At 41.3% G+C, this 16047-nt stretch overlaps 1 protein-coding gene across 3 annotated transcripts in view; it reads left to right on the plus strand.

Moving 5' to 3' along the window:
* si:dkeyp-14d3.1 (transmembrane protein 132C) overlaps positions 1–16047 on the plus strand; it is a 140589-nt gene that overhangs the window by 107284 nt on the left and 17258 nt on the right. For all 3 annotated transcript variants that reach the window (XM_058637255.1, XM_058637256.1, XM_058637254.1), the window contains one exon: positions 13966–14109. In XM_058637255.1, the coding sequence (XP_058493238.1) occupies positions 13966–14109 (144 nt within the window). The remainder of the gene's footprint in view (positions 1–13965; positions 14110–16047) is intronic.

Raw genomic sequence — 16047 nt, forward strand, 5'->3', positions numbered from 1 at the left:
AAACAAACAACACAAATATTTATACATGCAGACACATTCTGAACTCATTAAACTCGGTCTTACTCCTCTTTTCTTCCTCGCACATTTACACACATACACATATTTCTTTTGCAACCTGGATGCACCCGTATGAAAGAAGCACACAAGCGAGAAAGGGGAAGGCTGAATTAGATTACTTGGGATCAGTGTGGCATGAAAAGCCCACAGATAAGTTTCCCTCACCTCCCTCCCTCCCTCCTCCTCCTCCTCTTCCTCTGCTACAATCCTCACTGACAGAGAAAAAGGAAGTAAGGTAATGTAGGAGCAGCGCTGTCAACCCACCTCATACTCACAGGCACAGCACCCTCTCTCCATCAGAAGAAAAACAAACTCAGGGATTCCATTATGGAACAGGTCACTGTGCACAGAACTCCAGTCACTGTGTAAGTGGGGTTTGAGCAGTGAAGGTGGAGCTGTTGCAGACTGGGTACAGCAATATTAATAGAAATGTACATTTATATAATGTTGAATTAATTAATTGGACTGTGCTGAAAATATCCACTGCTCAGATTCAGAAAGTTTGCATATGGCGATTTATATTTGGCACAAAGGATAACATGAGCTCAGTGTTAAAAGGCATTTTGGGTAAGCAAAATTATTGTGGTGCAATTAAGCAAAAAATCCATATAATGTTTCCATATAATATAAATGAAGATAGCTGACAGGACCAGGCTTCTCATTTGTCCTCTTTTGACAGTCTCAGAGAGACTTTGAGCTAAATTCAGAGAGGCTGAGAGAGAGTCACTCTAATTGGCTGGTGGAAAGGTCGCGACTTCAGCATTTGCGCTCATAGACTGTATTTAAAAATGGATGTAGTCTTCCCGGTTTGAAAAGTGAAGCCTAGGAAGGAGGACAGAAGTTGCAGTGAGCCACCAGGGATGAAAAAACCTGAATGAGCTTCTACTTCTCACTTGATTTATGATGCCAGTAAACATTTTCCTGAGGAGTTAATGGTCTCGATCACTAGTTTCAGGTCTTCCTCAATAGAACATGATGTGAAATTTTTTAAATGATGTTCCCATTTATTGGAACATGGGCGATAAAGCACGATAGGAGTGGTGACTCGTGTGATTGACAGCTGGTGTCATCCAGCAGGTGCCTTGTTGCAGGAAAATCCAGTTTGTTGAACATGAAGCTGATGTGACGCTCTGTGATTTGATGATAAAATACAATGAATGTTTCTACATGCTCCGAGGTTTATGCGGTCCAGCCTCAGGTTTATTCACAGTTTATTTATTTGTGTTCATCTTTTATGACAGGCTCAGGGCGGAGAACCTTTCTCCCAAAACATAAGTACTTAAGGACCCGAGGATGACTCTCAACTAGCAATCCATACTTCAGTTCCTTCCAAATTTTCCCTACATATTTTACATGAGCCGTCACAGACGCATAAATAAACTGCACGTTTATTGTTTGCATAGAGCAGCAAGAGAGTACTTTCTGATTTATTGATGTTTAAATCACTTTTCAGAACAGTATAAGCTGTAGATTTTGTCTTATTCTCAGACTGCATACAAACTCCAGTGATGGAGGACAGACTAAAGCCCCTTTTCCACTTATGGTCCCAGCACGCCACGACTGGCCTCGGCACGGCACGGTTTAGGTTGCTATTCCGTTACAAAAAAGCACCTCCTCAACGTGGGCGGAGTCATCACTGCATGAAACTGCTGGGAGTTGTTTTTAGTATAACTGAATCATTAGAATCAGTTAATTAAAACTATTTGTTCAGTACTTCCTCCATGACTGGAGCACAGACTCCGTCCGCTAAATACACCAGACTCCTCTGTTAAATAAAGAGGTTTTAGACATTTTCCCTGGTAATTGTTGGAGATAAACCCACGTTTTTAAGATTTTTAAGTCTTTTTTAACTGATCTACATTTCATCTTGTGTCGGACGTCTCTTCCTGTGATGGCAGTCTGGCATAGTATCGCCTCAGCTCGCTTGGAACCTCACCAAAGCAGGTACTGAAACAAGCCAGGTACCAGGTACCAGGTACTATGCTCGTGGAAACGTAAAATAACCATGCCACAAGAATTCTAGTTCGAAATCAAGCCAATACTAGACTTACACTATAAAGAAATCTGACTGTATGTTTTGTTATCACTGCTTATAGATGAAGCCTTTCCCCCCTGTTTTATACTAAGTGTCATTATAATTTATATAGTTTTTTTCTTTTAAAGTGAAGAGAGTGGGAGAAACAGATGACCAAAAAGGAGTGGGTGTTTTTTCTAAGATAGTGGAGAGAAAGAAGCACATGGAAATTCTCCAATCTTTTTTAATCAGGTTGAAAGGGGAGACTTCAGAGAGCATGCTGAAGGCATCTGTTGACACAACAGCTCTGTGGTTTTGTTCTAGAAAGCCCTTTCATCTGTAATCAGGACTAATTAGTCAAAGAAGCTAGTCTGTATTTTGTCGTCATGGAAAAGCTGCTGTAATCGTGTTTTGACCAGAAATAATCTCGTAAACTGAACGGGGATCCATAACTGACCATGTCTCTGAAAGTTGTAATGCCATAAAGCTAATGACTATTAGCAGTGGGACGCTTATTTTGAATGTGATCACATTTATGGCCAATTACTTCAGTGGTTCCTCAGACTCTGCCCATTCATGCCATGTTCTAAATTGCAGCGCTCATGCGGGAATTCATTATTATAAAAAGGCCTTTTTATTGCAATTCTGCAGTGGAGCATTGAGCTCTGCCATGGGTGACACTTCTGGGAAAGCAACCTCTTTGAAGACAGCACCTCCCTTGTTTTGTCAAAGACCTACCTGCGCTGGGAGGACTCAGAGTGGCGACGATCACACACTTTAATCACTGAAGCCACAGTTCTGCGACTGCAGCAATTATTTCAAAAGCAGAGAATCAGAAGAATGCTCAAAAGTGTTTGCCAGTTTAGAGCAAAGAAATGCCTCAGGATGCTTTTTGTCAACTGTAACGCTGCATGCCTGTCTTGTCTTCTCTTCCCCTGTGTTTTTAGATCTTTTTTGCTCCAAATCTCCTCTCTCTCCCTCTCCCTCTCCCCATCTCTCCCTCTGTTTGCTCCAGACAAACACACATTAATATACTAACAATTTAGATTAATGACTTGCCTTGTCACGCCCCCGCCTCCTTATCCTCAGTTTCAAATATCACAGTGTAAAGGAGCGGTGTGTTTTTTGGGTCATCTTGAGATTGATCTTAACGGCAGTAATTGGATGCCTGCGCTGATTCTCCAGCACAGTAGGAGGCTGTTCCATTATGTTTTACCGTCGTGAAGTAACACGCTCCTGTCCTGGCTGCCCTCATCATCATTACACATGCTGTGGATGCCTGGTGATGGAGAGGGAGCAGGAGGACAGGGCATACATCATATCTGGACTCATCAGTCTTCCCGTTCAAGCCGAGACACCGAACTGTGTTCCGTCACGACGAGCTCCGTGGCCATCGGGCTGAGAAATGAAAGCAGCCGTTTGTATTCACGCAGCGCTCCAATGTTTCGTTAAACAATACATCATCACCCCAGCGTTCTCCGGCCACTTCTGCTCTCATATGATAAAGTCATCTATCAACATCCTGCAATGAATGTTTCATTTTACTCCTTTCATTTCTATTCCCTCTGTTGCAATACTCGTGTTCTCTGCCAGGCAAGTGAAATCTGAAGAACCACAACATACACGCACATGCCGGCGAACCCTGCAGAACTGCATCTATCTAACAAACACAAGAACCATGCCGAGTCTTGATCGTACACCTTACACCAAACAACTTCATTTCAATTGTCTAATTCCCTCAGCCCCTGTTCCGCTTGTGCTTCATTTCCATAGCATGCCCCTGCTTTTTTAGTGGAACCGAAGAACAACATTCGCAATAGCACGAGTCAAGCATTTTTGCAATAAGCGGTTGATGGATGTGCGCCGAGTGAGCAAACCATTAGCATCAACTACAGTTTAAGGCTGATGATGAAGCGGTAGCACTAATTGAGCCTTCTGCACAAAGCGCAAGTGGCATATTACACATAATGCTAACTAGGACAATGGACTGTGACAAATGCCCTAATCCAGAACACGGCCAGAGTCCTTCAAACGATGTCTCTACGTCTTCTGTGCATGCAGTGAATGAGCGAGTAGGTGTGGACTGCACTTCCCTTTGATGACTCTGCTGAACATGCTTTCAAATGAATAGATAAACTGACATTTAATGGTAAATTCTTCCAATGTCACTCAGTAGTGGACTGTTTACTCTGAAAGGCTAATAGAGATGTTTTTGTTACTTATTAAAACACACACATCCTGTCTTTGTGTGCTATGTACTTCAAGCTTTAGACAGTACATTCAGCTACTGCTGAACATATCTCTGTGATATCTCATTACAGGAACATATAGAAATGATCTATCTCCATTAAAGAAGCTAACCTTTCCTGCAATACGTCAAAAGCTTCCTCAGTAGACGGTGAATGAGTTGTTTACACTGCCACTGCAATTCTCAAAAGATGACCCGAGATGTATTCTGTGATTCATGCACAAAACACTTCTTAGTTTGTGTTTAGGCTTATTTTGCTTTCACCACAGAAACTGGCTCAAAGCTGTACCCCAAACAATCCACTCTAGGTTTTTCTTAATGGAATTTTGTGAGCCTCTATTCTTGTTGCTGTTCTCCTGTCGGTAACAGTCGAAAAGTTTGTCCAGCAAGGCAAACAGCAAACAGCTTTTGTAGTCTTCCAGTTTCCAATGGATGCCAGTGTAGAAGTAAAAATAGAGTGAATAGCCAGTGCGTGCAACTCTTCTGGGTGCAAAAAGTAGTCTGTTTGTATGAAGGTCTACGGGAAAACATTTTCCTGAGTAGTTAATGGTCTCATTCGCTAGTTTTGGGCCTGAAAATTCGGTTCTCATTTAGAGGAAAAGGGATGATAAAGCACTGCACATACAGAATGAGTGGACACCAGGGAGCTTGACAGCTAGTACACGAGTTGAATTCTTATGAGCGACGTTACGACCACTTCTTGCCACTTCTCAAACAATCTGCCACATGTTCGTATCTCCTCATCTCTCCAGAAGTGTTGACATCCCACTTCACATTCTGGCTAAGTTTCATTCAGCCGGATTTTACCCCTTTCCCATTGAGGTTTGAAAGGAATCGGTGTATGTTTTAGTGGTAATTGACTCTACATTAGAGATGACCTTTGTGCCCGCTCAGAGGGGTCTGTGTCTAGAGGGCAGCTAAGCCGAGCTAAGCCAAGCAAAGCTGGCAGTATGGATCTCGATCAGAGATGGTTGAAGGAATCAGACAAAGATCAGAAGGTCATCCTCCTCCAGGCATGGTTGGGTGTTGGTGAAGAACTCTTCATCGATTGCCTGAGTGTGATAGATATTGGGCTGAAATTGAGCAGACGGGCGCAAGCAGGGTTGTTTCCCTGCCTTGTGGCCTCCGGGGGCTTTTGCTCAATCGGCAAACAGCAGGGGCAGAAAAAGGCATTGCTGTACCTCCACCAGCATCAGTCAGAGCACCACCTACCAGCTCACTCCCCTGCAGCTCTCTCAGCTCATCTGTGGGTGAGCAGAGACAGGGTTCTGTCCCTGGTGTCTGACCTTGATTCTTCGAGAGCTGAATCTGACTGTTGTTGAAATTCGCCGGGGACACTTGCTCCTCCCTCCTGACCCATTGATCTAGCTGTATTACAGGTATGGTATGCATGACAATTGCAGGCAATTTGTTCTATAAACTTAAAATATAGTGCTTACACTTCCAGTGATGTTTTATTCACAAGCTCCCTTTCAACCTCACAAGGTGGGCTCCAGAGGCCGGCTCCATCCTTTCAACACCAGACCTTAATAATTCCTATTTTCAAATTGGACTTTGTAAGCATAGACACTATTAGGGACTCCCTTAATGTAATTTAATAGTCCAGACAGGCAGTTTGAGAAAAGGTTCTCCAAAGATTCACCAGTGCAGGGCTATGTATTGTTGCAGAGAAAACGCCTCTCTTTAAAAAATGAAAATGGTGATGCTTCATATGATTTCAGAATTGGGCAAAGTTTCCTAATGTGGTTAATAGTTGTGGGGGGGAAATTGTCCTGTCAGCAACGTCATTGTGACACCTCCCTGCAGTCCAAGTTTACCCATAAATCATCTGCACTCATAAATAATTTACACTTGAGAGCAACTCAACATGACTCCAAAGAAAAAAAAAAAAAATCAATACTGTCCATTAACTGTGTGAATCCTTACATAACCGAGCGAGTGGCTAAGATGAAAAAGAAGGGTATTTTTGTTGACATGTCATTGGCTGCCCTTCTTTTGAAGTTTGTGGGGGCAAAAATACATAAACTTTCCTACCACAAGTGCATTAAGCTTAGGAAGATGCTTCATTCTTTTCTTTATCTATCTATCTATCTATCTATCTATCTATCTATCTATCTATCTATCTATCTATCTATCTATCTATCTATCTATCTATCTATCTATCTATCTATCTATCTATCTATCTATCTATCTATCTATCTATCTATCTATCTATCTATCTATCTATCTCTCTATCTCTCTCTCTATCATTAAATCTCAGTTATAGCTCAACACTTAAGTGTATGTGGATGGTGGAGGAAGCTGCAGCAGCAGCAGACATTGACAGAGCTGCGAATTACAGTGAGATGAGTCAGGGCAGAGTGACCACATCGTGCACCTACTTAAATGTAATTGGACGTTACTGATTGTCAGCTGATAGCCAAGCCACAGTTAAATTATGAAGCATGAGGAAAAAAAGCAGCTGATTGGCCAATTCAAAAGACACTTCAGTAATAGTTCAGTGAACTAAGAGTATGCTCATACATGGTTACTGTGCATTTATCTGGTGTATAGCATAATTGTATCTAATTAAGAAATAGAGATTAGATGCAAGGCCTCTTCTTGTCTCAGCCCCGTTAGGAGATTTTAATTAAACACATCTTAATAAAATGACTAAAGAGTGAGATTTGTATTCTTTACCTGCATTTTCATAATCAGTTTCATTTCATACTAGTGTAAAATACAATAGTGGGCAGATGATGTTGTTACTAAGTGGAATCAGCACTTTAAATCATGTGTGACAGTGAGGCTGCAGCGTATGAATTGTATCCACAGTTACACACACACACACAGATGAACCACAACCTGTTTATAATCAGCCACATTTCAGCTCAGCTTTTTTCCCACTTTTGTGACTTACTTTGTACTTTGATGGGAAATTAAGTGCCTTTTTTTTCCCCCCACAATGTCTTCATTACTGAACGAGGTACCTATTGAAGTGGTCCTGGAGTTGACTCTGAATTCCGAGGCACCAGTCCTCTGTGTCTGTGTGATCTTTAACATGATATCTCATTACCTCTCCCTTTAAGCTGACACTTTCAAGAGCAGAATCACTATCAAAGTGGCCATCAAGCTAATCCTCTCCCAACCAGCCACAGCTAAGAGTAATGAGCGGATCAGATCTCTGACCGGCGTGCACCTCGGACTGCCACGGGAAAGCGGATACGGGAGTTTTAGCAGGCCGCGGGTGATAACTGCCAGGTGGTGGTCACCTTCATCCCATCAGCCAGGAAGAAACAGGAGAAGGAGGATGGAGCGGCCAGGAGAGGAAGCGGTTGGGAAGAGAAGAGGCGGGAGCAAGAGAAAGACTCTCATTAAAAGGCAGTGTGTTGGCTTCACAATCATCCCACCTCTTCAATGCGCTGTCATGCTGTGATATATCGCTCCGCATGGTGCGACCAAGTCCTTTATTCCCTCTTCCCCTCTCGTGTGTGTCTTGATTCGAGCCAATTAAATCCTCACTGGAATTAAGGGAGAGGAAGTGCCAGATTGAGAAATGCACAATGTGTGGAGAGAGGAGGTGATGAAAAGACACGTCTCATTTGGTCTGCTTAATAGCTTCAGGACACTGAGAGTGAGCAGTATTCACCGTCCACAGCCTATTATTCATCTTTCTACTTCCTACTTTATCACCAAGGGATGGAGATGTTCATCAGAACTACTACTACTATATTTCATTGATTGATTATTGGCATATTTTATTGTCTATTTAAATGTGTCTGCTCCTGAAATGACATGACAAAGCCTTTGGCTTTAAGGCTGCCATAACAATGTCATAAATAGGTGTACACACGAAGGATGTTTACTGTGTTTAACACCATCACTTCTCTCTGCTGCGCTATGAATAATGCAAGCCCTAAACCCCCCCCTAACCCCCCGGCTCAACACTGTGCTTGACCTGTTCATTTGTAGCTGTAGCCAGGATGGTATAGGGTCAGAATGTGGATGTGTTAGTGCTAAGTAGAGGCCAGGACAAGTAGCTTCACCACTTCTCATGCTGCCCATGTCACTCAGGCTGACACCATAAATCTCACTTATTTTCAGATCCAGCCGAGACACGGGCAGAAATTACAGCCCAGAACACATTACCAGCCGCAGCAGTGCACTGCATGCTAACAGAGGGAGCTTTGATAAAGCGGACAGGCAGTTTCTCCCTCAGATTATTGAGCAAAAAGACTCCAATCTCCGACTTGAGGGAGCGGATTTGTTTGAAAGTAAAGCCAAAACAATAGCAAAACAATAGCACAGAGTATGGAAACATTGCGATAAAATATAAGTTATTTTTCTACCAAGTATCTGCTCCTACCAAGTCCTGATCTGATGCTTGTGTTTGCCTAGATAACAGAGCTGCAAAGTATACACTTGTTTTAACTGGTTATGGTTAAGGTTAGACACAGTGATTTTGTGTCTTAAGAGGAATGGCTGTGCAAACCTGTGCAGGTGCTGCAGAGAGAACACCGTGAACCGGAGCAGATGCATGATCAAATATTTCTATCAAACACGGGTAATGTGAATGAAATGCCACTGCTCGTCTGCTACAGTCGAAGTTGCATGAAGGACCCGCTATGTCATTATTAATAAAGTAGCTGTGGAAAGCACTGCGGCTGACAGAAGTGGGTGAGCTGACCATAGTGATTGCCAGTCAGCTAACAAATGCCCAGATCCAATGTCTGCACCATTGGTCGCTATATTGTGCTTAATTGTGCCATATATCCCAGTGTGCGTGAACCACCAATGCGTCACTGTGGGATTCTGCTGTGTCTTATTACTGCCAGGGTCTGCTCTGTGCTGCCCGCAGCCCGCTGGGTTATCTGCAGCCGCTGTAATCTAACATAAGCCTCACCCATTTATATCATGTGTTATAGATGGCGCTGTGGAAACGGAAGAATCCCAGTTCATTTAGAGCAACCCGTGATTGCAAGCGGAAATGGTGTATATACTATAACACTGCTTTTTGTGAGGTGTTGGTGTTTTCTCAGTAAATTTACAAAGAATCTTAATCATCTTTTTATTCTCCTTAGTTGTCAAGCTCGCAAACATGTCCTGAGTCCTTTGCAGCGTTGTGTATTCTGTGTGTTCCCTATCGTAGCCCAAAATTTGTGATGACACTGAGTCAGGCGCTGCTGATTTGTGCTGCCTGCACTTGTCAGTCCAAGCATTATTATTCTGAATGAATGTGACATTTCACTCAACAGGCATCGCTCTACGGTTACGTTTCTCTGATGGTGCTACATCGACAGAATGCTACTGAAATATCCTCAGTGTTTGCAAAATCTCAGCACAGATACAATAAAATTGGGTGTCTTGTGGTTTCTTTCCTTTGAAATCAAGGAAAACAGTGTCAGAGTTTGTATAAGAGCATCCCAAGAGCAGAATGAAAGCAGCATTTTTGTAATATACAATTAGCTAAAGTCATTTCAGTTCCCCAATATGTATTCGACGTCCATTTTCACTGTACAGTCGAAGCGCTGAGAGGTACAAGTCGACCTTTAGTGGCAGCTATTTACTGAGGTGCCCGGTGTTTCGCAGCAATCGGTGTAATTGAAGTGCAATGTCTTTGGGCTGAACGGGCAGAAGAGACGATGCAATGTGCACAAGAGACGAAAGAGCAAAAGTTACCTCCAACTTATCTTAAGTGGCCCCAATTATCTTTTGCCACTACAGTGGTGTGCATGTGAAGTGTAGGTGTGTGTGTGGTTGATAAAAGGTTAAGATTTCTGTTCACAGTAATGAAGCTGAAGAACCAGGACTATCGAGACAACTCAGGTTATTCACTAAGGGTTTGTCTACAGTCCAGGGGCAAATTATAGCACTGGTGTCATATTCATTTTGTCAAATGTTGAGTCTTAGTTGTAGATCTCAGATAAAAGTTATTCATTCATAGCCAACCTTACCTTTTTCTACTGGTCATAGATTGAATACTATAATAGTTACACTTAGTGAGCTAAACACTGGCCATTTTTGTTTTGTTGTAGTAAAAGTGACAGCATGTCAGTTGCTATGAACACATTCAAACTCAATTGGACCTCATAAGTGTGTTTGAGAAGTTCTGGCTCCTGGTTTGACAAAGTGTTGTGAGATACGTAAACATTTTTTCCTACATTTGGTGACTAAAGGTCGTATTTCCCAGAACATACAGCTATTTCATACACATTTTAATTCAATATTTCACTGACAGCAGCTTGTAAGCACAGTAAAAACCTGAATAATATACAGGGGATGGGACGGTACCACTGTCCAATTCCGACATCACAAACTCAGCGCTCAATATTAATCCAATACAGTCATTTTAGACTATTTATGAACTATGAAGATGTTAAAGATAAGGATTTTTGGAATGTATCGGACTACATTTTCATCTGTCCTATACCTGATTTTGACCAGAATCTGACCGATACCAATTCCCATCCCTATTCCCATAATACACCCGAGTGGGCAAATGACATTCTGTGAGCCTAAAGCCCCTTTTCCACCTATGGTCCCAGCTCGCCTCGCCTCGCCTCGCCTCGCCTCGCCTCGCCTCGGCACGGTTTACGTACAAAATACAAAACAGTACCTACTCAACGTGGGCGGAGTCATCACTGCAGGCTCCATGAAACTGCCTTGATCACGCTACACACACAAACGAGTGACGAGTGACTTGTAGAGCAGTTGTTTTCAATGTAACTGAATCATTAGAATCAGTTCATTAAAACTATTTGTTCAGTTCTTCCTCCATGACTGCAGCACAGACTCCGTCTGACACAGTCACTGGACTGAGATACAGCGGCAGGGTTTGTGCTGTCGCTAAATACACCAGACTCCTCTGTTAAATATTGCGATTTTAGATATTTCCCTGGTAATTGTTGGAGATGAATGCACGTTTTTTAGGATTGTTAAGTCTTTTTAACTCATCTACAGTTCGGCATTGTTCGGCTTGATTCTTGTGTTGGATGTAATTTCCTGTGGCAACTTGGTACTAACGGGATGCTAACGGGATTAATGATGTTGTTAGTTAGATGCTAATGCTACCCAGCTGCCTTTAGTAGATGTCTTAAAAGTCAAAATACTTAAATAACATCTTAACTTTTGGTTACCTCAGATTCTTTGCTGGGTTATAGTCACAGGTCTTCTCTCCCTGCAGAACTGCACGTTTTCTCTCTGTGGTTTTATGTATTAAGTGCCTTTAAATGTCAAGCTGCTTTGCTGCCGTCGTGTTCTTTTCCCTCCACTATGTTATCTGATCTTCGACAGCCTTATTGTTACAGTGAGCACAGGTCCAATCTATTACATGTGCAGTGCAGCCTTTCAAAGGAAGACATTTAGACGACATGGCTGTTTAACATCTGTCTCTATGGAGAGATTCCTGTCAAGGTTTTCTCTCTCACAACATTTTCTCATTGTAGCCTGCAAAGTGACAAATGAACTTTTCTATTTTTCACTGTATTTATACAGTGCTTTTGCAGTCTTTTTGACTCACTCAAAGCCACTCTACACAACAGCTTTGCCATTCACCCATTCACAGCCATTCACTCACACTTACAGCACATCACTCATCTCTCATACCCATTCACATGCTGCCACAGCCGTCAGGAGCGACGTGGGGTTTAGAGTCTTGTCTCTCGCTGCGCCATGACTCTATTGAATGTCTCTGGTCGCACCAATAGTGATTGCACATTCATTGAAAACTGTTAGTGAACTGTTTATTAAAGGCATAATAACGCATAATGAATGATTTATTACCCTTAATAAGGCATTGTTCCCGCTTTAGATCCAGTAGCTGCAAATAGCATAATTAACTGACAACAAGTGCCTAGTTAACTGACAATAGATGAGCAATAAATTGTATTTTCATATTAATAAAGCAAACAAAAAAGATTTGCAAAGGCAATGACAAAGAGACAGTGGGTCGGTTAAGGTTCTTACAAGTGTCTTATAGTCTGATATTAACTATGCTACAATGACAATATTAACGCTTATATAGTTTTATAAACACATAATAATGTTGCTAAGCATCTTCTAAGGACTTTATTCTAAGTGACTTATTAACGCTTATTAACACTTAGTAAAGGCAATGACAAAGACACGGTGGGTGGGTTAAGGTTCTTACAAGTGTCTTATAGTCTGATATTAACTATGCTACAATGACGATATTAACGCTTATATAGTTTTATAAACACATAATAATGTTTATAAGCGTCTTATAAGGACTTATAAGGGCCTTATTAATGCTTAATACAAGTGCCCTAATATAAAGCGTTACCAATGTTTTCTATTACATTGTAACCCTAACTTTTACTTTTACAGACATTACAGACTCTTTGGATCTACCAAATGACTTAATAATATTAATGCGTAACCAAAAAAAAAAATGAAAATTAGGAAACCCCGAAATTAGGAAACACCGAAATCGAAATACCGAAGGAAAATATTATGCCAATTCTGTACCATTGTTTTTTTTTTTTTTTATCTAATTTTGCTGCAATGGCTTGGACTGTGTGTACTTACCTCAAGTCAAGGCATTGCAATTATATGTATATCTTTATAGACATATAGATTAATATTCATGCTTCATATAATAAATCAATTAAGAATCTATGAAACGAGGGTGCATGGCCCCCCCAGCCATTTTGTCGCAGTCTCCTAGCGGGCTCTCCGCATCCACCACTCTCTACGCGCTGCTTTATCCCCACATCCAAGTCGAGGTGAAGTGCAGGGGGTCCGAGTAGATCTCGTTGACAGACTCTTAAGAGCGCACTTTTCATTGTTCTCACTCCGTGGTCCGTCTCCACCTCTTTGTGTAGAAGACACTTTAGTGCTGCGGTTAAGGGAATAACATTCCAAACTGATCTTGGACAGACTCTAAGCGGGAATAGACCGCAGTTTTTGCATGCGTCCTGTTTCGGGGGGCTGAATTTTCGGTCCGTCTCTATGTTAAATGTTGTCAGTGCTGTCTTGTCAAAAGTCCTGGGGGGAAAAAAGCATGTTTAGTTGTAGATTTAATATTGACAGTAATACATAGGGGCTTCAGCCCATATTGGAAATGATGGATTAGTGACAAGTAATGAGCCTAAATCAAGTTTAAACAGCCTTGTCTTAGAAACACTCTGTGAATGATTGTAAAAGGATCATAAACACAGTTTGTTGATTCAGGTTTTAGTGTTTATCCATTCACAATGTTCATGCTCGTTACTTTCATCCCATAGATGGCTCGCGGTCCACATGTGGCCATCCAGTCTGATTCATGTGCCCACCACTTAATATCGAGTTATTGTTAGTAATAGGTTCATTTTGCATCATACATTGTTCAATAGCAACACAGACACTTTTATTTTGAAATTCTGTGAAACACCTATCATTCATCTATCACCTGTCGTGATATAATTTTAGTTTTTCACTGGACTGGCCCCCTACTGGCCAGAGTAGGTACTCAGTGGCCCCAAGGTCATTTGAGTTTGAGAGCCCTGGCACATGAGCATGATTCACATTTATTAGAGGAACCCCCCCAAATGAAATCACAAAAATCACATATAGATATTTAACATAAATTGTTAAAGGACGTGGATTATCAACGGGTTCCCGCACTGACATTAGTTATTAACTGTCTACTCTCTCCTCCTGTCTGTAGGACTCTGAGATTCTGAACACCGCGGTGCTCACGGGGAAGACGGTGGCTGTCCCAGTGAAGGTGGTGACGGTCGGAATCGACGCCTCAGTCACTGACGTCTCGGACACGGTCGATTGTCGCTCGACAGATGAGGACGTGGTCAAGGTAAACAAAGAGACGTATTTAAATATTGATTAGCTAATGTTTCTCTTAAAGAATGACTTAGCTTTTAGGAATATTGTGTAGCAGATTTTACAAACATGGCTACAGATAATTGTTTTCTTCTAGTTTGCAGTTGAAAGTAGTTCAAGGTTTGCGGCTTGCGTGAAAATCAATAAAATGTTATTAAACGAGTGTTAAAATGTGAAGGATGAAAGAGTTCAGCACGTCATTGCGAATCTTCATGAAAGCAAACGGCATGAAAGTGTGTGTTTGGTATGCAGTAACTGCTCCTCAGGTTTTCCATTATTTTTATTCAAACCCAAGAAGTTATTTTTTTTCCATGTTATAGCGTTTTCCCAGTGACTTTGTTCTCCAATGAAAATAGAGTCGCTCTTGACCACAATCCCAGATCACTGATAATCTGTACAGAGTTTAGGTGAAAAGCCAGAGTGGGGGAGAAAAGAAAAAAATCACATACTGTATATCTGTGGTTTTCAGATCTAAGTGGCTTAGATCCTGCTCTGTATCTCCAAACAGCATCCTGCTGTGCCAAGGGCTTCTTCCAATCATGTTCCCTGTCTGAACCTGTCAACATCAGACAGCAGAGCAGGATACAGCAAGCCAAAGTCAAATAATGTACACTAAAGCCCAGCTATGAAGTGAATCAAAAAATGTTTTTTTTCCACCACTTGTTCATGTGGTGTGATGTATGAGTCAGGGGTAGCGCTGTATATTAAGCTGTGGAAATCTAAGCCTAATCATAGCCTGCAATCATGTCTGTAAACATAGCTAATTTGTCTCATTTTGACCTGGGGAATCAGTGATAAATAAACACAGAGTGACATTCAACCTGACTCATAAATGCTGCTTCCCTCCACTTAGAGCTGCAACTAACGATTCTTTTCATAGGCGATTAATCTGTCGATCATTTTCTCGATGAATCGTTTGGTCCATAAAATATCAGAAAACCTTAAAAAATGTTGATTGCTGGAAACGATGATGTTCACAAATGTCTTGTTTTGAATGATTTCTTTGTTGTCCAGAGCAAAGAAATTAAGAAAATACTCACATTTGAGAAGCTTAAATTATCGAAAATCTTGTTTCAATCATGAAAAAATCGATTAATAATCGATTCATCGATTAATTGTTTCAGCTCTTGTCTTATTAATACCTGAAGTCACATGTTTTTTCTTAACAAAAAAAAAAAAAAGGTATATTATCCGACATGTATTGGTATAAACAAGGCTCAGCCCTCCTAAGGTGATTTGCTTTGGGTGAATTTGGCTCGGACCTAATTCACTTATCACAACTTCACGTGTAGCAGTGAAAGAGTACAAATAAAATAAACTTAGAGCGACTCTATACAAGATTTTATGTTAACCATGAATCATGTCACTGTTTCCGTGTATTAGTATTGGACGCAATTGTCTCCAAGATGCATTGTGATGCAGACCTGAACGATTCGGCATCGACGCGGCCACAGCACATCATCAGTTACAGCCGCATTACGTCGCCGCTTGATTTCGCACCCTGACTACAGAGACATTGTTTCGGGATGTAACGTTTCAATGTCTTTTGTAAATGAATGTTTTTATTCATGTTTAAGTTCATATTTAGAGCAACCTGCTCACTCTGACTGATGAAAGTCGCCTTAAGTATTTATATATATACATATTTATTTAAGGGAATTGCAACTAAATCAAATCATGAGACTAGGGAAGAGTGCACAGCCCTACCAAGCTTCTCTCTATTCATTATTTTTAGATATATAACCCAGACTTTACCGCTGTCAGTAATGAATACCACCAAACAACACAAAAATAATTATCAGCTACGCAGCAATTTCCAGCAGCCAAAGACAGACATTTCTCTCGGGATTTGGGGAAGACCAAAAATAGATTTAAATGAGAATGAATACTTGGCCCGTGTTATTTCTGTGTA

Source organism: Solea solea, chromosome 8, assembly GCF_958295425.1.
Source record: "Solea solea chromosome 8, fSolSol10.1, whole genome shotgun sequence".
Lineage (NCBI taxonomy): Eukaryota > Metazoa > Chordata > Actinopteri > Pleuronectiformes > Soleidae > Solea > Solea solea.